The sequence below is a fragment of the Magnolia sinica genome, chromosome 12, assembly GCF_029962835.1.
Source record: "Magnolia sinica isolate HGM2019 chromosome 12, MsV1, whole genome shotgun sequence".
Lineage (NCBI taxonomy): Eukaryota > Viridiplantae > Streptophyta > Magnoliopsida > Magnoliales > Magnoliaceae > Magnolia > Magnolia sinica.
This window is the reverse complement of record NC_080584.1, coordinates 21,175,003-21,200,540: the sequence shown is the minus strand read 5'-3', so window position 1 is coordinate 21,200,540 and position 25,538 is coordinate 21,175,003. Positions and strand designations below refer to the sequence as shown.

The following is a 25,538-nucleotide window of genomic DNA, read 5'->3' as shown; positions in this document are numbered from 1 at the left end:
TAGTACAAACCTTCATTTATGCATAACGTAGCGATTTTAAATGTTCAGACAAATACTGTACATGTCATAGATATAAAGAAATTATTCAATGATCAATCCCAGATATGTACATTTGCTTGGTCTTTCAGTTTCTTCAAAATGGGCCCCTGTGGTTCACTGATCCAAAACATTGATATGAAGGAACCAACTAGGATGGTCAGTTCACCAAGTTCATAGGGGCCAGAAAGTAGACAGTTGAGAAAGAAAATATAACAATGATATATATACAACCAAAGGTAAGCCAAAGAATCAACGGCTAGGATCGCATAGGGCATCAATGGAAGAAGGTCAAATCAAATCAATGGTTTGGATCACTTAACCCTGGTCTCACTTGGACCAAATGAAAACGAGTGAGTACCCACAGATATGTAAAACACCAAAACCACTTGGTTTTTGTTCATGGTGTATAACTTACATGTTGGTCTCAAGAAATGCCAATAGTGCCAAACCCGCGGCCCAAACATCATCGTCCAAAACATGTTCTGCAGGGGAATGGCTAACTCCTCCACGACAGCGGACAAACAACATGCCAACCTGCTCCAACGATAACATTCTATTACAAAATACTGAAGGAAAAAAAAAAAAATCATTTTAAGAGGTGAGTCCTGCTGTGCATCAGGTACCATTTGGTAAAATACCATCAACGCTTTTAAGCCACAAGATTGGTGATTGTTGTGTTAAACAATCCAGACCAACCAATTAATGGGTCCTCTCATTAATGGAGCCAAGGAAAATTTTGCAGTAATTGGCTATTTCTAACCATTTGATCTGTAGATTTGTTTTTTCTTGATCATTGCTTTAAACTGTTCTTCACCACCAACAATGGGTGATAGACTGCATAGATATGAACTTACAACTTCAGTGATTTTTGGGCTACAGATCACTCAAGAGATGGTCCACTGACAGAACGGTCCAGATACATTTACTAAATGGTGATCGATGCACACTAGATCCTAAACCTCATGTAATCATATCCAATATAAAGCACAGATGTTCAAACCTTGGTTAAATGAGACATGGCCATTGCATCATGTCCTGCTCCACTCATCAGCATTGGCACATCCCACTGAATCTCAGCTGACATTCTCCTCAGTGCTGAATGAGCTGCAGCCTTCAGTTGCAAACTCAGATCTGTGTCACAACGCACTGCTTCTGCCTTATGCTGAAATGGGTCCCACCAAACCATGTCATTAACGAAGCAAGCAGCAAGTAAATTTGAAAAGTGGGGATGGAGCTCTCGAACCTTATGTTCAACGATGCAATAAACAGAACGACGGTCGCACGTTTGATATAAGCGATTAGACAGTTCAAAAACAATAGCTTCACGTGTGCTGTCATCCATCGCGCGTAAATCAACCGTGAAGGTTACCTGCAACCAGCAAGGGCATGTACATTTTATAAGTGTCCAAGCCCCATGAGCAAGCCACTGACTAATGAGGAAATACGAAGTCATGAATTTCCTTTCCTGATTTCTAAGTCTCAAGTGTATAGTCTGAAATGTTCAGGATTCTGTATATGGGGGCCATGGTTCATTTATCCTGACTGTTGGTCAGATTGGCAACACATGGATGGGCAATGCCCCAAAGGTCTCTTAAAGCGGAAGATCCTAGCCCTTCAATTAGTGGGCTACAAATAGGCAGCAAACAAAAAGTACAGCAATGATCCACATTCAACAGAAGCACACCAAAAATCTAAGAATTAGGATGAACCTTGGGAGATTTTTCAGACAGCCCTGTCGACCATGATTAAAAGACTTGGTAACTCAGATGAATCACTCGGTCTCAAGTCAAGTCAGAACTTTCCTGAGTCCGAGCTGAATCGACCCAACAAGTCCAAGTAAGGGGCGAATCATCTAGGTGACTTGTGGTACCGAACTGGGTCAGGTCTGAACGAGTCCGAGTCCACTCAGATGAGTTGCACAGGACAGGACTCGTCCAAGTCTTAAAACCATGTGGTCAAGTGGAGACCATCAGATCAATGACCAGGATCACCAAACAGTGGATCCCACACGCACAAAATCCTGCACACGAGTCGTAAAACCATGCTGTCAACAGTGGACACCGTCAGATCAATGGCCAGGATCACCAAACAGTAGGTCCCACTTGGACAAAATCCTGCACATCGGCACACACTATATGATTGTTGAGGCTCAGGACCCTATAATTCCTCATGCCTAATACTAGCATAAACATGGAGTAGAAGGAATGAAATTACGGAACAAGACATGAAATACTCAGCAGAATAAATAACATTCTTAAATCAAATCATGAAAAGAATGATAATTCAGATTGCATCATTACCTGGCCAGGAATGACATTACTTGCACTCGGCCAGCTAGATATTTCTCCAACCGTACAGACAAGGGATCCTGAAAGAGATCCCCTGGATAAACCATCACAGTGTCCATCATAAGTTAGATATTTCTCAGGATGCTTACAAAGATCTTCCAACAATACAATGAGTTCGGCAGCAGCAACCATTGGATCCTGACGCATAGACATTGGCACTGTACCCGCATGCCCTTGTGAACCTTTCACTGTTACCTGAAAAATTGTAGAGCAGAAAATTATCCTTTTGACTACTTAAAAGTCAGTTGGACTGAGAAAAGCATGAGATCGCTCTGTAGTGATTTATTTTACAAGAACTGACTTCAATAATTTAAAACTAAGACTTTGGGCTTTGGTCTTTGGATTAGGTATACTTGGATTTTCCTGCTTTCCAGATGGATCGGATGTGCTTTGCTCAAATCTCCATTGGTGTAACTTCCAATGAGGGGCAGAGAAATGCCATATCTGGAAGCTGTTTATGAGATGAGGAAACTTTCATACTATAGGAGAGTGCAATGGATGATATGCAGGCCCTTAGAAATTGCATGTGTGGCATTGAAGTAATTCCAATTAAACAGTCCAAATTAAGAGAGTCCCAGTTTACATGTATCGTGAACCAAAAATTACATTTATCTAACTATTGGAGTGGTGAACATTAATAGGAATTTAAAAAATGCAATTTATTCAAATTCCAATTTCAACAAACACGCACCCACAAATCAGAGGTTGTGATTGTTAACCAATCTCGTTTTGGGACTGTGACTAAGTGACAGTGAGTTCCACAATTTTGTCGCTTTAACTTGAGTTAATGTATGCCAAATGTGCCATTTATGAGTGCCAGTGTATCAATCGTCATATTCTGCAAGAGTATCAAAGAAAACCCTTCTTAGAAACTATCTGCCTAAAACATGCTGGCTCACCCTCCTAAACCTAGAGATAGACTTTACATGTAAATATAGCTTTCATACTAAGAGTACTGGTCTATATGTGGAACCTATGTGCGGTCTTTCTGTGTTAAACAAGTCCTTTGGTTACTTTTCTTAATGGCCAAAATTAAAACCTCCCGAAGCAAGCTTAAAGGACGGGGATGATTAGAGAACATAAAGTGTTGTTTACTCCCAGTAAACAGCCCTTTGTAAGATATTAATTGTAAATATCATTATTCTTGTAACCAATGTTTTTAAATAACGACGATATCAGCCGATCGCATGATATATCTTATATCCCACCTATGCGATATGAAATGCACAAGTAGTGCCGATATATCCCACCTATTTGAACTAGGGAGCATTTTCAATTTTCGATCCATGTTTTTGTTGTAAATCACATTAAACCAATGTCAAATGGTTAAAAATTTATGATTCTTCATCTTTTCATTGAAAAATTATGGATTTGGAACTTCGATTTGGAGATTTGGGGGAAATGCCTCAAGTTTCGGAAATTTGAGAAAAAACAAAATTTCTCAATTTCTCACAAATCAGTTGTAATCTTTGTATCCAAACACAAAATTAAACATGTATGTAACCTAATCTAGTGATTCTTCTTTTGCTTCTAAATATATTGCTTGTGTTTCTATACATGTCTTCTTATGTTTATAAATGAATAGACTTTGAATATACTTCCATCAGTTCAGTTGAAAAGCACATATATTAGGACCCCATACAAAGGAAACCCCTATTATGTGCACTTTTTTTTTTTTGTAATGTTTTGCTTTCTAAGTGTGCATTGATGTCTTTTTCAACAATTCCTGAAGTTTCATTGAAACATTCGACCAATTTCCCAATGTTCTCATGTTTCCCAACAACAACAATACATTATGCGATCCAACCGATATATCCCACGTGATAACCGATATTTATCCATATCCCAAGGGTACGACACATTACACGATAACAATATTTAAAACATTGCTTGTAACTCCCATCATTCATAGAGCGTATGTAAGATCACCACAACCCACTACTCCTTCCCTCCCACCCTCTCAAACATAAAGGGAGTAAACATCCCTTTCTAAGATAGTAATTGTAACTCCCATCATTCATAGAACATATGTAAGATCACCACAACCCACTACTCCCTCTCTTCTCCCGCTTGGGCTGTTTGGATAGTAGGAAAAGATAAATATGCGACTTTCCCCACAATGGGACATTTCAATGTTCACATAGAAAATCAAACATTAGATTTCAAAAGGCAATCATTACCTAAATACCATAATCAAATTCTCATGCAAAACATACGGAATGAGTAATAATGTGGGAGATTTATTTTGATTTCCACTTGTTATTGAAACAAGACCACCAAAATGGAATGCATGGGAAACCATGCTCATGGGAAATCTTGAGAAATCATCATTAGATAATCGTTATGGTTTTTGTTTCGTTTCCCACTATCCAAACAAGCCCTTTGGTTTGTCATTAACCCTAGTGGGTGTTAGGGTAAGATGAGGGCCTGATTGACAAGCATATGGAACATATGGCAATGGTATATGAATATGAGTAACTACACCGTACATTTGAACATGGCATATATAAAGCAATGTTTCAAATAGCACCCGTAGCGTACGCTACATAGCGTAGAGTGGCTGTAGCGCTACGTAGCGTCATAAATAGCGTAAATCCCCTGTACTGTATGCTACAGGGGTTGTAGTGCGTAGCGTACGTAGCGTAAGCTACAATGTATGTTTTTACTATTTTATTTTTTATTACTTTTTTCATGTTTTCTTTGTATCTAATGTTGAGGAATGTGACACTTGTATTGTACTTGATACTTTTAACCTATGGGATTTTTATTTCTTTTCATAATTGTGACTTGTGGTTTCAATTAGACATTATTAATTAAAGTGGTTTGCTTAGAAAGTTGTTGATATGATAATTATTTGATTTGGCTTATATATGTGGATTAGCTTTTGATAAATGATAACTAATAAATTGTTTGAACATGCTTATAATTGATAAAATGAATAATCTTTTAGGCATTTTTATATTTTTTTTCCTTTTTTCCACTATTTATTATATTTGTCCTATTTTTAAATTAAAGAATAGAAGTATCGTGTAACTTACGCTACATGCTACATATTGACGCTACATGCTATAGAGGGTTGAGCGCTATGCATAACGCTACCGCTATTGAAAACACTGATATAAAGACATGAATATTGGTATGGCGGAACAAGGCTCATGTATGTGGCCCCAATTAGTTGGGATAAGGCCTAGATGATGATGATGATGATGATGATGATGATGACAACGACGATGATGATGATGATGAATATATTTGATGATCACAAGCATTAATGTGCATATGCATAAATTTGTGTTCTTTATGGATGTGCTTTAAAATGCAGTTGGTGCATGCATGACATGAATAGAGCACTAGTGTGAAAGTCATTGTACACGTATATGAAATTAGGTGGCATTTATTCATGGAAAGAAATTTTAATGCTCCCGCTAAAAACTTCACTATCAAAGACGCAATAAGAATTGAGACAAAAACCGTTCCCATGTAGCAGTTATATTTTATGTTTCTTTCTTAGACACAATAAAAATATGGCATGCACCATTCATTTCTCTAACAAATTGATTTAGTATTTATTAAAGAGGTACTCTAGGATGCTCGATCGAAAAGTAGCACCATAGTTCTCTTGGACCCAACAATACAGGTTATGCCTTACTTCAGGTAATCTAAGTTATTCATCTGGTGGGATCCATCATGAGATGGGGTGTGCCTAATATCTCCTCTATCAGATGAACACCATCTGATCAGTCTCACTAGGGGACAGTTATAACCAGTGGTCCACATTAAATGATTGCCCAATCAGACAGAATAATGAAACGGGAGTTTTTTGGCATCTCCAATAGGTGGTGAGGCACGCCAAATGAACTGTTAGGATCAGCAAGAAGCCCACCATATACAGTCTACTGGGGAGGACAGATTACTCAATTGATTGGTGTTCATACTCAATTGAGTGGAATGCGTACTCTATGGAGAACACTCACATATTCATTCCAATTCCTCATGCATGGTGGAAACAACAGTAAAGTACAGAAAGTAAAAGGTTACTTGCCCTTAACCGTGTCTGTCCAGCTATTCCTTCCACCACTCCAAGAGGTTGACCAAGCGCTTCTAACACAGGACCTTGCTCAATGTGAACCTGTGGCATGTAACATTTTAAGTAAGCCAGGTCCTGATATTTTCTTTATAGTAATCAAAACAACAGAACTGACCACCAGAGGCCGAAAATACCTCAATATACCCTCGAACTTTTTGCCGGTCATATTTGAGCTGAAGAAAGCTCTCCTCTGTAGCTTCAAAAGAGTGTGTCTTAAGGATGTCTTGCAGCGTTACACCACTGGATAAAGGTTTCATGCATCAAATATACTGCTAACCCATGTTAGGAGAAGAAATAGACTACAACATGTATTGACAAAAAAGAATATTAAGAAAAACCTTTTGTCAGATATCTGCAATGCTGACAGGGGTAGAATACCAGCAATAGCGGCACTTCCTAGAAAGGTGGATTGGAACTTAACACCCTCCTCATCACTAAATGCAATCACCTGCCAGTTGCAAGCAAAACTATAATAACTACACATGCACGACTTATAATTTACAATTCAGGAAAAGTACACCCAGCATGCAAGCTATAAATTCCTCTGCCACGTCTCAACTTTTATTGAATAGAAGACCTCTGAACATTATGGTATGCTTGGAAGTTCCCTGTTCCCAAGCTCATCACTCAGTATTCACCAGCACAGAGAGGCAAGAGAGATGTCCTCAGGCCTTGCCACACCTCATTTTTCATGTGGGGTGTAATAGGTGTGGAAAGTGAGCTTGCTTAATTTGGGTTCTACTTTTTAGCCCTGCCCAAGTGCAAACCATGCCTTCGCGGCTTAGAAGTCCTCCGCCGAGTCTCAACTTTAATTGAATAGAAGACCTCTGAACATTACAGTATGCTTGGAAGTTCCCAGTTCCCAAGCTCATCATTCAGTATTCACCAGCACAGAGAGGCAAGAGAGATGTGCTCGGGCCTTTGCCAAACATCTCATTTTTCATGTGGAGTGGAATAGGAGTGGAATGTGAGCCTGCTTAATTTGGGTTCTACTTTTAGCCCTGCCCAAGTGCAAACCATGCCTTCATGGCTTAGAAGTCCTGCCAATGGCTATTTGGTGCTACATTCAAATGAAAGGTTCTAGAAAGGTCTCTGTGTAGAAGTGAATGAATACAAAGGTATGGTATTTATGGACTTCTCAAGTCTACCAAGGAAGATTCTAGAAAACTTCTCCAACTTATGTAGAAGAATCCTGGAGATCTTCTCAAGCCTATCTAAAACATAAACAACAATATTCTCATGGGACTTGCAAGAATGCCTCATAGGAGTTGTACCACTATTTCTTAACACTTCCCCTCAAACTATGTAGGAGCGAAGATTGGAGGCCCAATTTGCTACGTATCCAATGCTAACAATCTTGAAGAACCAGTTTAACACAAGCATCTGTGGGGTGCTGAGAAAAAGAAGCAAAAATGGCACAAATCTACCCTAAAGCCAATTTTCTCGCTAACAAAATAACAACCAAGCCCTTCTTTCGTGCATGAAAGACCAGATTTGCCCCTATATATGTTGCACTAACATCATCACACACATGCTTCAGCACTAGAACGAGAAACCATTGGTTCTTTCTTGGCATACCAATAGATAAAGAGTACAACCAAAAATATACAATAGCCAGAGTAGACCGTTAGTCATTCGGTGATCCAGCCCAATCAGCATCAGAGCATGCAGTTAAGAAGAGGAACTTGAGTGAATGTGGAAGCCATGAGAAAGAGTGCCTTTCACAAATTAAAGAATATGGTTTACAAGATGGAAATGGGATGCCTCCGGGCACACTGGCTAGATTGAAGATCTGGACTGCATAATGATCCAAATAGGTCAATTGAGGATCTGGACCAGGGCTTATGGCAAATCTGGACCCAAATCAACGCTTCAATGGCACTACGGGGTCCACAAAGATCCATAGGGTTTATTATTTGATTATTTTCTAGAGTTAAGAGTTAGTCATGACTAGTTGTACAAGTTTCCCTTTAGCATTCCGTCACTTGTTTTATGAGCCACTTTTTGGTATCAAAGAATGACACAAAATCTATCCCCTTTCAAAGCTTATGGAGTTTGCTTCAAACCAGCCCAAGATTATAAAATAAAGATATCATTTGATGAGTTGAGGCTGATTTTCAAAAAGAATGTATGGTTGTGATGGGATTTAGGGATATTTTGTCGTTTAATATTTTACTGATATAGAAAGTTAGTATAAGAAGTAATGGATGGTTATGACTATACTAGGGTTTCTTTTTCCCCATGGGAAATTATATAAACAGGTAAAGACTATTTTACAAAGAATGACGATTGATCCTTGAATAGCTATTTCGAAATTTTCTGGCATGTATTCTATTGTTCCCCTTAAGTACATGTTGCTTTAATTCCTTTATAGTTGATTAAGACCAGAAGAGCTGTTGGATCAATATTTGCAGACCCCTTCAATCACTTTGGAGGTTTTTTATACTAATTTCTACCAGTAGCCTGTTGTGCATAGAAACAAGCCCTTATTCCACATATTCATCTGTGGTGTGGGACCTTGGTAAGAATCTGAAGCATAGTTTAAAAACTAGAAACTCGACTCAACTAGATTCTATATCCAGCCAGGTCAAGTTGACTCGAAGACTCGACTGAGTCTTTATTCGACTCGACTCGGTATTTAATAAATAAATGAAGGGATATTTTGAGTAATAGCAGATATTTGAAGTAGATATAAGTATTAGAAATGGAAATTTTGTTAAATGCAGTGCTCGGTGCAATGTAAGGTAGGTTCAATACCCTACTTCCTTGAACTTGTGGGTTTGAATCTCATCCCCTCACTTTTCATTTTATTGAAAAACACATGTATCTGCAAATGAAGCCCTAAATGATTCCTGCAGAGTCAGAACCGATTCACTCAGCTAGAAATCCTGATGAGTTGAGCTGACTTGGCCAATTTTCAATCGAGTAACTGAGTTTAGAACAATGATCTGAAGCTTAATGTGGTAAGTACCTACAGTTTAATTTATTCTAGTACCAGACATTTCAATCTTGTTGCATCAGATGCTGTAGACCAATGCATAAATTTACATGTCAAGTTAACAGCATAAGTCTGATCAGGTTGAGTGAGTGAGAGACTGTAAGGCCCCCCATCGACCACTATAGTTAGATGGATCAGAGGCAGAAACACCCTCACAAGGGAAATGCTTAGAAGAAATGGCAAGAGTAGTGAGAGGTTTTCAATCAGCCAAAAATGAGATAAAGATCCTAAGCATATTAGGTCTAAGACAACTACAAGGAAACAGTAGTAGCCTCTAAACCTTGAAAATTATGCAGAGAACCCAAGTCCTTATAGCAAAATGGCTCAAGAGAAGCAGAATGAGGAAGGAAGAGAGAAGAGGAACCAGTGTCATTTATCATATCAACATTCAGAACAAGAGTAATTATATTTAGACATCTTTCAAAAAAAAAAAAAACGTTCAGAATAACAATGATAAGGCCAGAGGAAGCCAAGTGAACAGAGATGAGCTACAAGGCTGCAATTGAAGCCAAGATCGAGTGGAGCACTGTTGAACATCTCAAGCCAAGAACGAGGAGCTGACTTAAGTCCATAGATGGCCTTCCACAAACAATGAACATGATTTGTGCCAGAGGAACTCAAAAGCATTGAGGTTGTTCCAAAGAAACCTCTTACAAAGAATGCCATAAAGAAAGGTATTCTTGACATAAAGTTGTGGAACCGACCAACCTCGAGCGAACAATAGTGAGAATGGTTGGAACATTTGCAGGTTATATCATAGGATTGAAGGTTTTGTCGACACTAAGACTGTTTGTTGAGTATAACCTATGGCAGCAAGACGAGCTTTGTATTGTTGAACCAAACCATCAGCACAGTACTTAGACCCAGCGATTGCCATTTGCCAACAACATTCATATTGGGGTGTTAGGGGATAAGAAGCCAAGTCCCATTGGCATAGAGAACAGACATTTCATCCATCATATCTTGACACAAATGAGGAGACCTAGATGCAAATGAAGAGACCTGGACACAAATGAGATATAGAAAAGGAAGAAGAGAGGAGCAAGGCTGTGGGGCTAAGGGGGCATACAGCCAAGCAAGAAGAGAGACAGAAGAGAAAGAGAGGTATGTAAAACCAAGCAAGAAATAAGGAAAGGAAGAAGTGAGGGAAAGAAAAGAAAAGAAAGAGAAAAAAGAAAAAAGAAGAGATAACAAACTGAGAGAAGAGTAGGAGAGGGAAAATCTATGGTTGGGTTAGGGTTGAGAGAAAATGATGATGCACTAACATGGTGCTAGGATATACCATGGAAATAACCTTGGACCAAGGGAATTGTTTCCTCCAAATGAGTGGAATGGATATAACGATATTGTATTTATAGGCTTCTTGAGTCTACCTTAGATTATTCCAGAAATCTTCTCGAGTTTATCTAGAGATCTTGGAGATCATCTAAAGCTTATCTTAAAGATCTACGTAGATTACAAGGGTGCCCTCATAGTATACAGGAATTAGAAGAATAGCCTCATAGGAATTACACGACTATTTCTTAACGTAATAAACAACCCCGGCCAAGGTTTGGCATTTTTTTCTCCTATTGAAGCCTAACCTAACACCAAGTATGGGCCACCAACCATTGTTGAAGGTCTGGTACAAACCTGAATTTCAGGTCCAATTAATAATCAACTTCAAGCATGATTAATAAACACATCAGATCTGAACCTGACTTTCTGTCCCAGTTAATGAATTGAATAATCAGTCACTGCACCTTGGCCCATTCAATCAATTCCCACCCCTACAAAAAGAATCCTTGAGGCTCTCATATATGAAACTATTATTATGTTCCACAAAAAGTATCTAGTTAAATATATATATATATATATAAAGAATTGATCTTACCCCATCCAGGCGTTACCTTTTATTGCAAAAGCCAATCAACTTGAGGAGAAAAGTTGATACAAGGCATCATTTGAGCAAACCATTCAACTACGAATAACACTATAATGCAAAAGCATCAGCAGAAGCCTCACTTACCTCTACTGGTCGCTGAAGTTTCTCTAATCTTCCACTGATCTTCAAAGCCTTCAATGCCGACACTGCACAAACTATACCTAATGACCCATCGTATATTCCAGCATCAATGACTGTATCCTGTTAGAACCATTGAATAGTAGTAAATTGCCAGTATCTGGAATGAAAGCATGCTGCCCTAATTTATGTTAATAGGTGCTTGAAAATGAAGCAAGTTTGAAGTGTCACCAAATGAGAACCAATCAATATAGCCTCTGCACTCGCATTCACTGATTCATATCGACCATGTACATTACCCATATGGTCCACCCACCTAAAAAGGCAGCGTCATTATCAGTTGAATGTTTGAAACTCTGCAAAAGTAGGAATAAGGTTTTTAAAAAACTGACGTTGTCAAACCAGCATCCTGCATCCAGCTAAGTATAAGATTGCTGGCTCCTATGGAAGCTGGACTCAAGAATGTCCGCTCAAGATAACCATCAGCATCACTGATCTGTTGAGAAAGATGAATATCAAAAAAATATACCAATAAGCATAACTAATGTACAGAGGGCCCATGGTCTGGTGATCCATAGATGGGCCCCATCATGGATGGGGCTTGGCCCAAAAAACTCCCAGATTGGAAGAATATTGCACTCTAGTCTTTGGCCTATTCTCCATTGAATGTGGACTTCTAAAATATTTGTTGATGGACCGTCTTTTTGTGGGCCATGGATTGAAGGGTTAGCATCTTCCAACTGGAATATCATTAGGGCATTCCCTTTCCAGAATGCGTCCAATCAGATCAACAGTTTACATCCCTGAATCATGCACCCAACATGAATAATGCCCCTCAGTACTCTATACATTTGCTCAGGCTCAACACCCTATAATTCCTCCTAAACTGATAAAAATTACATTTGGATATTATACCCAGTTGTTTGAAAATTAGAGATAAAGAGGATGAAAATAAGTGCTCCAGTTAAAATTCTTGGGTCATCCATTTATCAGTAATTATACCAAAGTGCCAGGAAATCTTTTGATTTTTCTAAAACCTCTTTCAAATGTATTTCTGTGGAAACCACAGGTGACATTTCCTGGGAGTGCTAACTTGGGAATCATGCAAATATTAGATCTTTATATCAGCAAAAAAAAAAAAAAATTTCAAGCAAAAGGAGGAAACAGATATACATCAAGACAAGGGATAACTCTCCTTTTACAAGGGATGGCTTACGACTGGACATGAATTGTTATATTATTGGGCCCAAGCACCACATTACACTCATAAAAATGGTTTTTCATAAAGGAATCCCCTATTTCATGGGCCTTAGACCATCCAAAACAGCAATAGCAATCTCCTAGAAACAACAAATTGTTTCAAAAATCATAGCTTTGGATCATTCTACAAAGGGCCTAATGTCAAAGGTTTCGACAGCCTGCACTTGACCAATACTTTATATGGAAATCATCATCCCAACTAAGTCATGGCAAAGAATTCGCAATTACTACAGGGAATTTCATTCAGCTGTGAGAGGACCACATTGCAAAAGGGTTACTTTTCTCTCAACAGTGATAGAACCGTTAAATTTCCATGGCAGGTGCAATTTATGAAACCTTGAAGTAACCATGGTGCATGTTTGTCACACCCCATATCCTCAAAGCGAGGTGCATCAATAAAATGATGCCCATTAGCTTTGTCCATAGACTGTCCTCTAGATGGTTAGGACGTAATGCTCACCTTTACTCACTAAAGCCCAGTGTTTTGAGTATTGACGATATCGGCCGAAATATCCCACGATATATCTTGTATCCCACTTATGCAATACGAAACACATGAGTAGTGGGATATATCCCACATGTTCAATCCGGTGAGCATTTTCGATCATTTTTTTTCTGTAAATCATGTTAGATCAATGTCAAATTGTTACATATCCATGATTTTTCATGTTTTGCATGAAAAATCATGGATTGGGAGCTTCAATTTCGAGATTTGGAGGATATGGGCCGAGTTGTGGAAATTCGAAAAAAAAATTAAAAAATTAAATAAAAAAAAATCAAAATTTCCCAATTTCTCGCAAATCGGTTACAATCTTTGTGTTCAAACATAAAATTAAACATGTATGTAACCTGATCTAGTGATTCTTCTTTCGCTTTTGAATGTATTGCTTGTGTTTCCATACGTCTTCTTTCATTTATAAATTATATAAATGAACTTTGAATATACTTGCATTAATTCAGTAAGACAATAGGTAGATTAGGACCCCACACAAAGAAAACCTATTACGTGCACTTGTTTTTTGTAATGTTTTGATTTATAAGCATGTATTGATGTCTTTAATAACAATCACTGAAGTTTAATTGAAAATTTCGACCAATTTCCCAATGTTTCCCCATGTTTCCAACATCGGCGATACATTACGCGATACAACCGATATATCCTATGCGAGAACCAATACGTATCCGTATCCCATGGGTGTGATACGTAATGCGATACCGATATTTCGAACACTGCTAAAGCCTTCTCGTTAAACCAGAAAGCAACTACATCACCTGCATTTGGTAATCTTTACCTAATCTGACTGCTCCTGGGATCAGGTGGAACTTTCCTAATGGTATCTCACGACCTCCATGCAGGACCTAGCTTTCTAATAGACAGGAAACAGTTACCCACTTCAGTGGGTAATCTTCACCTAATCTGATCCTTCATGGGGTTAGGTAAACGATCCTTTGAGGTATCCACCAAATAGGGAAAAGGTCCTTATCAATAGGAAGGAATTATATCCGGTATTCAAAATATCGTTATCATTACATGTATTAGAGAACTAGGACTAGGAATTGTGTATTGATATTGTTGATAATATCATAGATACCAGGAATGTATCGCAGTCCAAGGAAACATTGGGAAAAAGTTAGGAGAAAGGTAGAATTTTTCAGTGAAACTTTCAGAGATGTTAACAGGCACGTGATTGTGCATACAGGACTCAAAAAATTACCAAAAAACGACCACCACATTTTCGTTGTATGGGGGCCCAAACTATGCGTTGTCAGAAAAAAATATTTAATTAATAAATATGATTTTAATGCACTAAATTTTAAGAATAACACAATAATTGAGCACATATAATGCACCAATTTAAACACCCCTAGCAATAGATTTCCCCCTCCTCCCCCCGAAAAAAAAAAATCAAAAACATGGGTTCTTTTGTTTTTTTTTTTTTTTTTAAATAGGAATTTCGCAAGTATTAACATCGGTATTGTCGATATTATTGCATTTATTGACAGTATAGTGTACTTATCCCAAAGTATAATTGCCGATATCTCCCAATGTCAAAAATATCCTGAAATATAGGCAACATTATCAATAATATCGATTGCTGAAATGTATTTTCTATATTATACCCACATCTATATTGCTGACTTGGGATACAGATAATATCAGCCTATATTATTGACAATATCAGCGATACCAGGAACACTGATTATATCCCACTCACTAGGTGATCTCTAGTCTCTATGCAAATAAACTAAGAAGCAAGTGAAGTCATAATATAAACATTGCAAAAGAGTATTATGGCAATGATGAATTACGTTTGGACCAAACAAGGTGTTTTTTTAAAAAAACATTTACAAAATGGTGGTGGCAAGTCACCCGCTGTACACATTGCATATATATACATTATTCCAGACTATCACCAGGTAGAGTTCCATCATCATCCATTAGCTACACATGGAAGGCCCATCCTTAGAACCAAATTCTCTTACACCAACCATTACGTGATTATTGATATATTATGACAGGTGGAATTCATCTCCATTAGGGATGGACTCCTCGAGTGCTAGTAGCATAAGCATGAGTTATTAACCCCACCTATGGTGAACCTTTACGAGGTATCAATGCCTTGAATTGGCAACTGATAATCTTTATTGTTTAGGAGTTATACTTAGGCCTTCAATTGGGCGAGCCTTCACACTGATTGGTGAATGGGATTCATATCGCCTTCAACGGGGGATTCTTGCCCAATTAGGCCGTAGGATAATGTAAACAACTCTTGGAAGTACCCTTCATGCCTTCAGGTTGATACCTGATGCACTTGGGAAAGAATTGACAGTTTTACTTGGTGATCCTCACCTTAACTGGTATATGTCAGCATCAGATGGACTTTCTTTCTAACACAGAAAATTTTCTTCCATTGGGATGGTGGTATGGACAAAGGCCTCCCATGTTAGGGGCAAAAAACAATACAAGTGAACCTAAATATACACCACAACCTACAATGCATTGTAAGGATTGAAAATCGGTTTCGGTTCACCATGTCGTTCACCACCGAAACTGCTCCTATCACCCTATATTGCGCACTATCGCACCATGTTTACCCTGTAATGGACCAATGCACCGTGTTGTCTATGGCCAAAACCAGTTTGTATAGGGTTGCATGTACTGGTTTTGGACGATACTTTAAACCTTGTTGTACACAATTCAAAAGATGCAATTTCCCAACATCTGCTTGATGTGCAGGAGCAGTGCAGAGATGATGGACCGCCTGTCTCCTGCCCCTTATATGAGCTGGTAGAGACAATGTTGTGTGTGTGAGTGATCCAGGGTTCAAGCCCTGGTAGTGTTGGCTTTCAAAAAAAAAAAAAAAAAGATGATGAACCACCTCTTCATCCGCTACCCTTTTTTGCTCATAGAGTTTGGACCAGCCTTCTTGTCCTCCTCCAAACCTCCTGAGTATTGTCAGGCTCTATAGAAGATCTCCACTTGGCCTAGAACGGATGAGGAATAGGGAAACAAAGGAAAGCAATCTGATAGCTAGTCTTAATGGCGACCCTTGGGTCATTTGGAGAGAGGAGGAAAAATCGAAGCTTCCGGAACTCTTCTAACTTGGTCACCAGGATAGTTGGGACAATTAAGCGGGATGTGGTGGACTGGGCCTCTTTAATGCAGGGGCATTTTCACACCGGGCTCAAGTGGGGTAGCCCATAGGATGCGGAGACACACCCGGAGTAGGTGACCCATGTGATTTGGGGCCCACGGGGGAGGTCTCGTGTTCGAGACTCCTCACCGGGGGTGATTAATGCCCATTTCACACCGGGCTCGAGTGGGGTAGCCTGTGGGATGCGGGGACACACTCGGGGTGGGTCGCCCGTGTGAGGTGGTACCCATGTAATTTGGGGCCCACGAGGGGGGTTTGGCCGAGGTCCTAACATATGCGATGTGGGGCCTAGGCTATGAGGTAAAAGGATTAATTCGCTATGCTCTAACAGTTTGAGCTTTTAGAGCAAGTGGTTAATTGTCCTGCATCAAATTGGTATAAAAGCGGGAGGTCTCGTATTCGAGACTCCTCACCGGGGGTGATTAATGAGGGGGTATTTTCACACCGGGCTCGAATGGGGTAGCCCGTGAGATGCAAGGACACACTCGGGGTGGGTGACCCATGTGATTTGAGGCCCACGGGGGAAGCTCATGTTCGAGACTCCTCACCGAGGGTGATTAATGCGCATTTCACACCGGGCTCGAGTGGGGTAGCCTGTGGGATGCGGGGACATACTCGGGGTGGGCGGCCCGTGTGAGGTGGTACCCATGTAATTTGGGGCCCATGAGGGGGGTTCGGCCGAGGTCCTATCCCATGCAATGTGGGGCCTGGGCTATGAGATAAAAGGATTAATTCGTCATGCTCTAACAGTTCGAGCTTTTAGAGCAAGTAGTTAATTGTCCTGCATCACTCTTGATCAAAGATTATTGACTCTAGTAAATTGTCTTGTTTTTCTTGGATTGTAGCTGATTTCTTTGGCTGTGTTGTTTCCTGCCTTTTGGTGGTTTTTGTAATAAAAGCTTCGTCACCTTTCAAACAAAATGCACAGGATGATTTCTCAGTCTTATCTACCCTTCAGATAGACCATTCTAGAAGACATCTCATCACTCCCACACTGGGTGTAAGTGTAACCCTCTCATAAACAGGAAGGGCTCGTCAGCTAGCAATGAACCCAGCCCTGAACAGAGTCCTCTTGTCAGGTCTACAAACAAAAGCAGAGCATGAAAAACAGTATTCATAGTCCTGAACCATCTACCAACCAATTTTACATATATGTGAACGTGTAGCAGATACAATTGGTTTGTTAGGCCAACCAAAAAAAAACTACAAACATCACTTTCTACTTTCCCACATCCAAGTAACTTGACGGAGAATGTGAATAGTCATTTAGGCCACAATTCAAATTGGATCTATGTAACTTCAACACATGGACACATGCATTAATTTTGGAGATCACACAAGGAGTCAAACATCGTGACCTCAAAAACCAAAGAAGCTCATACATTTACACACTGTATGATTGATGAGTACATAAGTATAAACGCCAAACAAAATAAGCATGAAATGTGTAGTAATATATGCATAACAATTAACATACACAAATACCACATACAAACATATTGACAAAAAAGAGGTGGGGACACCCTGTGTCTTCAAAAAAAAAACATATCGACAAAAAAGAAAACAATAATCAGATTTTCCAGAAGTACCATGCCACTGTGTTGTATGAAAAGATTATAGAGTGAGGAAACTTTGGAAGGAAAACAGCATCATACTTGTTACAAGCCAGTAATTGCATATATCCTTCACCACTTACCATGTCAAACTATTGGTGATGCACTTGCATATTCACTAGTATGTCCTTAGAACACAAAGTGGGGGACTTGGGTAGGGATGCTTCCATCTTAATAAACATAAAAATAGTAGTATAGCTATGCTATTGGTCAGTACACAAGTTGGAACAGGGCAACAATGTATAACGTTGGCAGTAGATGTTGATGAAAAAAAATTGCGCATACCCTTTCATTTCCTTTAACACCTGCATCCTTGTCATGATATTTCTTGACCTCTTCAATTCAATAATGCACTGATCTGATATGAAAGTTCGTTGCTTCATGACACAGATTTTACACACTGCAGAAGAAAGAAAATCTTTCCTTGCTAGTGGAACCACTTCTATTCATATGAAAGAGGTGGAGATTAGAGATGCACTGAAGGAATGATTTTGGGGCTTGGGGTTAGTTTGAACTAGGAACACAGAGCTCCTAACAAGAAAACTCAGTCACTACTCCAATGTTTGGTCAATCCACACAAACATTCCTACTGTAATGGATTTGAGGAATGGAGAGAAGCCATCTGTTTAAAAAGGTTTGATATCTCCACAAGAGTCGAAATGAGCTAGCTGATTTAGCCTCAAATAAATCATAATGCAGGATAACACAGTTGAGTAGTATTTTATAAGTATAATATAAGATTAGTAGTCTATTTTATATGGGTCTAAGCTTAACAATGAAGAAAAGACATCTACCATAGTATAAGTGCAAGAAAACAACAAAAACACAAAAACAAGAAGGAAAAGAGAGAAGAAAATTTTGGGGAAGAACAAAAAGACTGATCCATGTAAAGAAATCATGTAAAAATAAGCAAATCTTACTCAAAAAGGCATAATTAAGTAGTTTGAAGCTTATTTTGGTGAAATACACAACAATCTACATTTATCTATTTCGAAGATTTTTCTCAAATTGGTGCTTCCGAATATGATCCACATTAAAATAGGCTTCAGTTAGCTCTTTCCTTGCTCAATTCAAGTAGGAAATAGTTGGGCCTGTATCAGTGCATATCAGCTGTATTCATGCCCATATTGGCCAATTCATTGTCAATTTTTGGTCCCCCACTTCACCATCAAATATCATATAAGGGCCCCCAATATGAGTTGCACATCGGCCAATATTTTGAGCCACTGTGATGCCTACTTGGCCATTATTCTCACCAACAAACACTCTCATTTCCTTGAACAATAACCATTAAACAGTTTTGGAGGCCAGTTCTGATTAAGTTACAAGCAACACTGCCAACTCTTGCTATTTTCAGCCAGCGCCCTGCTAATATGAACGTACATGTGAAGTGGATAAGAATCCTCTTTGCGGAACACTTGAGAGCATGGCATGTGGAAAGACACAGGATGTTCATCAAGTGGATCCCACTATGAACATGAAGTAGCTCAAAAATCAGTCTGGTTTGCACATCTGGTGGGAGCCTGTGTGATGGCAGTAGACATTCTAAACAAATTGACCGCTTGTCCACACTCTTAACTCTTTTGTAAACATTCGGGCCCATAGTAGAAGAGACTCTTAAATGCGTTGCTCTGGGTGAAGCTGTTGTGGATATATACTTCGACATGGGCTGATTGGGTTGAAAAGATTAAGGACCTTTGAGAAAGCCACCCCATTACTCGTTCTCATGTTGATAGTTAAGGAAATTCTGAGGGGATTGGTTAATACAAAATGGTGCTCTATGTTCATCCCTACTCCCTTGTATTTAGTAATGGTTTCCCGCCTTTTTAATGCTTTTTGTTCTCAGATTACCACTCAAGGAGGGTCCGCATTCAGCCTACACATGTGGCCCACCTAACATGAATATCGTGATTTTCTGGGCAGGGTGTTTTTGTAGGTTGCTCCACCTGATGAACGGCTTAGATCTTGCACACATGTGCAGCAAAGAGGATATATCCTTGGCCTTTCTCTTCCTACAATACATGAGAACAGAGGGATTTTCTTCTGATGTCCAACAAATACAAAGACAAATTCTACAAGAAGCCACATTAAATAATGAGAAGATTTCTACAGACGTCTCCATTTTGAATATATTTTATTAATGGTCAATTGAAAGAATCCTTAGATTGTATTCCACGTGCTGCTGAATCACAACAACTCATCAAAAGCAGCCACCATACATGCCAGCCAATCCAGACTATCAAAATCCATGGCCACGTCATGGATGGACCACAGCCAAAACACACGCCAATCAGAAAATCCAAACATCCCAATCCATTGACACCAAACAGACAGTTAAAAAGAAACCAATCATAGTTCCAATTCAATGCTGAAAAAATCAGATAGTTAAGATAATCCAATCATTGTGATATTCAGGCATCACCATCCAAAGTGGGGCCCACAATTTTGATGGCTTTCCAAGCACACACCATGGATGGGTTGCCACATTCTAGTACTTTTTGGGTCAAACGTGAATGGAACCTAGCCTCAAAGAAAAGGCTCCTCAGCTGATTTTCATTAAAAATGAGAGAGAGCAAGAGAGAGAATGAAATTCGTAATTTTTTATACCTTCCCTAACTGATTAAGCCTGGCTACTGCCTCATCCCTAAGAATTTCCAGAAACAATTCATTTCCGCCGATTCCTTCTCCATCTCCCATCTCCATCCCTGCTTATCATCAAACAATAAATTAATCAAAATGGACATTGACACCCACCTGACCGATAAATAGACCCTCCTGTCCTTTTCTTTTCTTCTCTTTTCCTTTTTTTTTTTTTTTGTAATTTTGAGAGAGAGAGAGAGAGAGAGAGAGAGAGAGAGAGAGAGAGAGAAGGAGAGAGACGTAATAAAGATTTTATCAAAACATCAAACGATCTCCCTGTACAAAGAGAAGATCAATAGACACCGCCCACAGCCAAACCATCATCCAGTTCAATTCCATTCATTCTCTATCTTTGTTAAGATAATTCCACAACTTTGTACAATTCAATAACAGAAAATCAGAAACGATGTATGCATCTATCAAAAAACATGCACGTAAAAAAAACAACAAAAAAAAAAAAAAAAAAACTCAAAAATAATAAAAACTCAAATACAAAAAGTAACAATAGCAGTTGAAAGAACAACAACAATGATGAAAATGACGAAAACAACAACAACGATTTTCCGCTGTGGTAGTTTTCAGAACAGAGAGAGAGAGAGAGTTTTACCTGGAATGGAAACTGCATGAGAGATGTGAGAGACGACAGAGAAGAGAGAGAGGATTGGAATTAGGGTTTTTAGGATTTTGGTAAGAGAGATAGGAGATTGTCTGAAATCGAAAGCCATTTTCTGCAATGCAGAAGACAAAGAAGAAGAAGCGGCTTATATAGCCTGTAGCATTGCTGGCTGCAAACGGAGGCACGTGCTCATGCTAAAATGCGCCAAGTTAATAGTGCGCGCTGGAGGATTCGTGATGCCACGTGTGCAAGATTCAGTGGTGGCGCTGAGCTACTCCACTACAGATTCGGTGGACTCCACCCCGACTCTAATTGCGCAAGACAGTGGATCACCTACAGCCGGCTGTATACTAGCATTGGATACAGCTCCGTTTTTTCCTATACACATGTGATTTTTCTAAACATCTTGTCCGTTTAAAGCATGGATCCCACCATGAAGATCATCATATCAAAAGAATAGCTTGATCCACTCATCAGCAATGCCTCAATGCATGGACAGTGGTCCAACTCAGGGTACAAATGTGGCCCATCTAGCGAGTGGATAAGCTTTCTTTTTTAGATAGTTGATGTTTTACTGTGGGTCCAGCTTTTTGAGGACGAATTTAAAGGTTAAGATTTTCCATTCAATCACTGTTTTGTTGAAAAAGTCTTTGATACTCGGGCAGAGTGTGATGGATGATACGCAGCCACTTGTATTATTTAAAAAGAGTACACGTGGTATACAATTAGTCAGATTAAACCGTCCAAATTATGGTACGTAAATGTATCATGAACCAAAATTCAAAAAGAGATTATAAGACTATCTGATTGGTGGACATTCATTGGACGGTTAAAAATAAAATCCAACAGTCCTATTTCTGCCAACAAGTGTCGACGAATCACAGGTTAGAATCGTTCAACCAATCTCATCTATGATTTGTGAATTGCCTACAGTGAGCTGCACGATCCTAATCGGTTTTATTTGAGTTAATATATGCACGTGTACAATTGCTAAGTGCCTGCGTATCAAGCTTCATGCACAGACGGAGTATCATATAATTCATAGATGGTATGTCCTTACGAGGACGAGGACTGCATACGGACCCTGCCAGTTCGGAAACGGATTGGCTACTCCCCCTGACATCAGCCCCGTGGCTGGTGGTAGGTGCTCTGTGGGCCCCAGAATGATGTGTTTGTTTCATCCATTCCGTTCATCCATTTTTAAAGATCATTTTAGATCTTGATAAAAAAAATGAGAAGGATATAAATCTCAGGTGGACCACACCACCTAAAAATAAATAGTGATTGGATATCCACCATTAAAATCCTCCTGACGCATACTGTACTGTTTATTTAACATCCAATCTGTTGATTAGGTCATACAGGCCCAGATGAATGGAAAAAACAAAAATTAGCTTGATCCAAAACTTTTATGGCCCCAGAAACGTTTTTAATGGTGGATGCGTATTCAACACTGTTTCCTGTAATGTGTTCCACCTGAGAATGGGATATACTTCCCTTTTGGTATTATATGGTAAAATGATCTGTAAAAATAGATGGACAGTATGGATGAAACAAATACATCATGATGGCACCCACATAGCACCGAACATCAGCCATTGGCTGGTGTCAGGGGGCGTAGCCAATCCGTTTCCTTGGTTAGGGGATGCGAATGGACGCGGATTTCCTGCGAAAGCCTTTCGCAGGAAGTTCCTGCGCAAGGATGCTGGGTGGGGCCCACCACTATGTTTCTGAGAAATATACTCCGTTTATCCGTTTTGTGAGCTCATTTTAGTATAAAAGAAAAAAAATGAGGTGGATACAAAACTCAAGTGGGCCACACGAGAGTAAACATTGGAGATTCGGTGAGAACCGTTGAAACATTCTTATGACCATAAAAGCTTTGTTTAAGGCTATTTTATTTTGTATTTTCACTTCATCCCTGTGGTAATGACCTTATAAACGGTTTGGATGGCATATAAACATCAAGGTGGACCCCAAGAAGGTTTCAACGGTAGACATTTCTTTTCCCAATTTTCCCTCTGGTGTGGTCCACTTTAGTTTTGGATCCAACTCATTTTTGGTCATTTGTACTAAAATTAGCTCCCCAAATGGATGAACGGAATATATTTCCCAGAAACATGGTGGTGGGCCCCACCCAGCATCCTTGCGCAGGAACTTCCTGCGAAAGGCTTTCGCAGGATATCCGCGTCCGATGCGAATTAAGTACTTCCTCCGCCTGTACCGAGCTCGGAACAAGCTGGGGTTATAAGGGCCCACCGTGATGTCTGGGTTTATCAACACCGTTCATCCATTTTTTTCATATTATTTTAAATGTAATATCAAAAAAATAGTAGATCCAAGCCTTCTATAACTCTCAATAAGTTTTTAATGGTGTGTGTTTAATCTTCACTGTGTGTTCCACTTGATCCTTAGATTTTTCTCATTTTTAGGCTTATAATCTAAAATGATATGAAAAATTGGATGGACGGTGTTGATAAACCCATTCATTAAAGTGGGTCCCTCAGATCCCCAACCAGGGCAGGCCGGGAAGTACTTCAGGGGTCCGGCCACCTGTAATGTTTGTAATTTATCCACGCCGTCTATTCATTTTGCCAACTCATTTTAGACGAAATCAAGAATAATGCCGAAACCAAGAATAATGCGGATCTAAATCTAAAGTGGACCACACCACAGGAAAATATGATTAGGTCACAAACAGGATAGGGCCATAAGGCAAATATCATCTTGATCCAAGACCTTCCGTGGAATGGCGAACGGTTAATCATCACTATTTCCTGCAGTTTGGTCCACCTGGTTTGGATCTGCTTAATTTTGTCTCGTATCATAAAATGATCTGTCAAAATAGACAGCAGTGCGTATAAACCACATACATCATGGCAAGGACCGCGAAGCACCGACCAGAGACTGGTACCCAACGTGGCCGACTTGGAAGGAAGTATAGATTCTCCGGATTGGATTAAGTGCGCCCCGGCCTCACCCAGGGCAGTGCGGCCCATAGGCCCACCTAGATGTATGTATTTTATTTCTATACTGTTGACCGTATTTTACATCTATACTGTTGATCTGTTTTTTCCTATCATTTTAGAGCATGATTTGAAAATTAAAGTAGGTTCATATTTGGGCTGGACCATTCTATAGGGAATGCTCCACCATTAAAAACTTCCTAGAGCCCATCGTAGTGTTTCGGCAATGTTTATATGAAAGGAAAAAATAATACCAAATTGATCCAAAACTTATGTGGCCATGAGAAGTTTTCACAGCTAAAAATCCATTGATTGTTTCCTATGAGACAGTATATCTAAGATTTGGATTTGCTTCATTTTTTAGCTCACGTGTGAAAATGATCTAAAAATGGATGAATGACATGGATATAGAATATATACATCAGGGTGGGCCTCACGATAATGGTCACACCTAATCTGCTTCCAATTGGACTGAACAATGTAAGGGTTATTAATTAAAATGACTCTTAATTATGACATAATAAAGATGTTGACATCATATTTTAAATTCATATCTTTTTTAAATCCTCAAGACAATTTTTTGGGTTTTTTTTGGATGAAAATGCTTATCTGCCGGTTGTCCTCTCATACTATGGTAGCTTTTTACAAAGTTGAGAGGGCTTTTTAAGAATGAGGTGTAGGCCACACTAAATCAATGATTAAAACCACCTCTCGACTGATATGATCCGTTCACTTTAATCAGATAGTTGTGAACCCACGGTAGGGTCATTTCAGAAAAAAATTAGAGTTATCTATTACCTATAATAACATTGTGAGTTAATTATAAATTGTTTCTTCTGATGTGGTCCATCTGTAATGAGTTTTGCCCTCAAATTCAGATAGATTCCAATAAATTAAAATCTCTTTTATGTAGACAGCTTAAATATGCTATAAGATTATTCAATGGGCCCTATACAAGATTTTGTATGGGTTCAATAGGTGGGGCCCTTACGCAGAAAGGCGATTTATCATTATCGTTTCCTTTTTTCTTTATTTCTTTTCACAGGAGGGGACCATTTTGGCCATTAAAGCCATTGCTAACTCTGTCACACCCACTTCAGTGAGCTTCTAACATGCATCCGACATAATTTCCTCCAATTTGGAGAGCTTTGAGTATGTTTTTTTTAAGATTTTCGACCACACTCTCCGTCGTAGAGTTATGATTGTCAAAGGCAGGTTTAGGTTAGCATAATATTAGCTTTTGTGTGTTGTTTTTTTATATGAGTATCAATAATGAGAGTTTATGAAATGGAGGAGGGTGTTGTGTTTCTTTT

At 39.2% G+C, this 25,538-nt stretch overlaps 1 protein-coding gene across 2 annotated transcripts; it reads right to left on the bottom strand.

Moving 5' to 3' along the window:
* LOC131221093 (allantoate deiminase 2) lies at positions 1-21,404 on the bottom strand. 2 transcript variants are annotated; one of them, XM_058216205.1, is made up of 12 exons: positions 21,251-21,404; positions 20,611-20,708; positions 11,867-11,970; positions 11,706-11,790; positions 11,481-11,597; positions 6,813-6,922; positions 6,609-6,714; positions 6,430-6,516; positions 2,340-2,582; positions 1,283-1,408; positions 1,040-1,201; positions 1-573 (listed from the first exon to the last, which is right to left on the bottom strand). In XM_058216205.1, the coding sequence occupies exons 1-12, from the start codon at positions 21,366-21,368 to the stop codon at positions 451-453; spliced, it is 1,479 nt and encodes a 492-aa protein (XP_058072188.1). In that variant the 5' UTR covers positions 21,369-21,404; the 3' UTR covers positions 1-450. The 2 variants fall into 2 exon arrangements, with proteins under 2 accessions (XP_058072188.1, XP_058072189.1); XM_058216206.1 differs by lacking the exon at positions 20,611-20,708 and having other exon boundaries at positions 21,251-21,393.
* Between the last annotated feature and the right edge of the window lie 4,134 nt (positions 21,405-25,538).

Bases quoted from the DNA above. Each gene is read 5' to 3' on its own strand.
- LOC131221093 (XM_058216205.1), bottom strand. From the start codon at position 21,368: ATGGCTTTCGATTTCAGACAATCTCCTATCTCTCTTACCAAAATCCTA. The intron at 11,598-11,705 runs GTGACACTTCAA...TGGTTCTAACAG, and splicing joins TATTGATTGGTTCTCATTTG to GATACAGTCATTGATGCTGG. The intron at 6,923-11,480 runs GTAAGTGAGGCT...TGCAACTGGCAG, and splicing joins AACTTCAGCGACCAGTAGAG to GTGATTGCATTTAGTGATGA.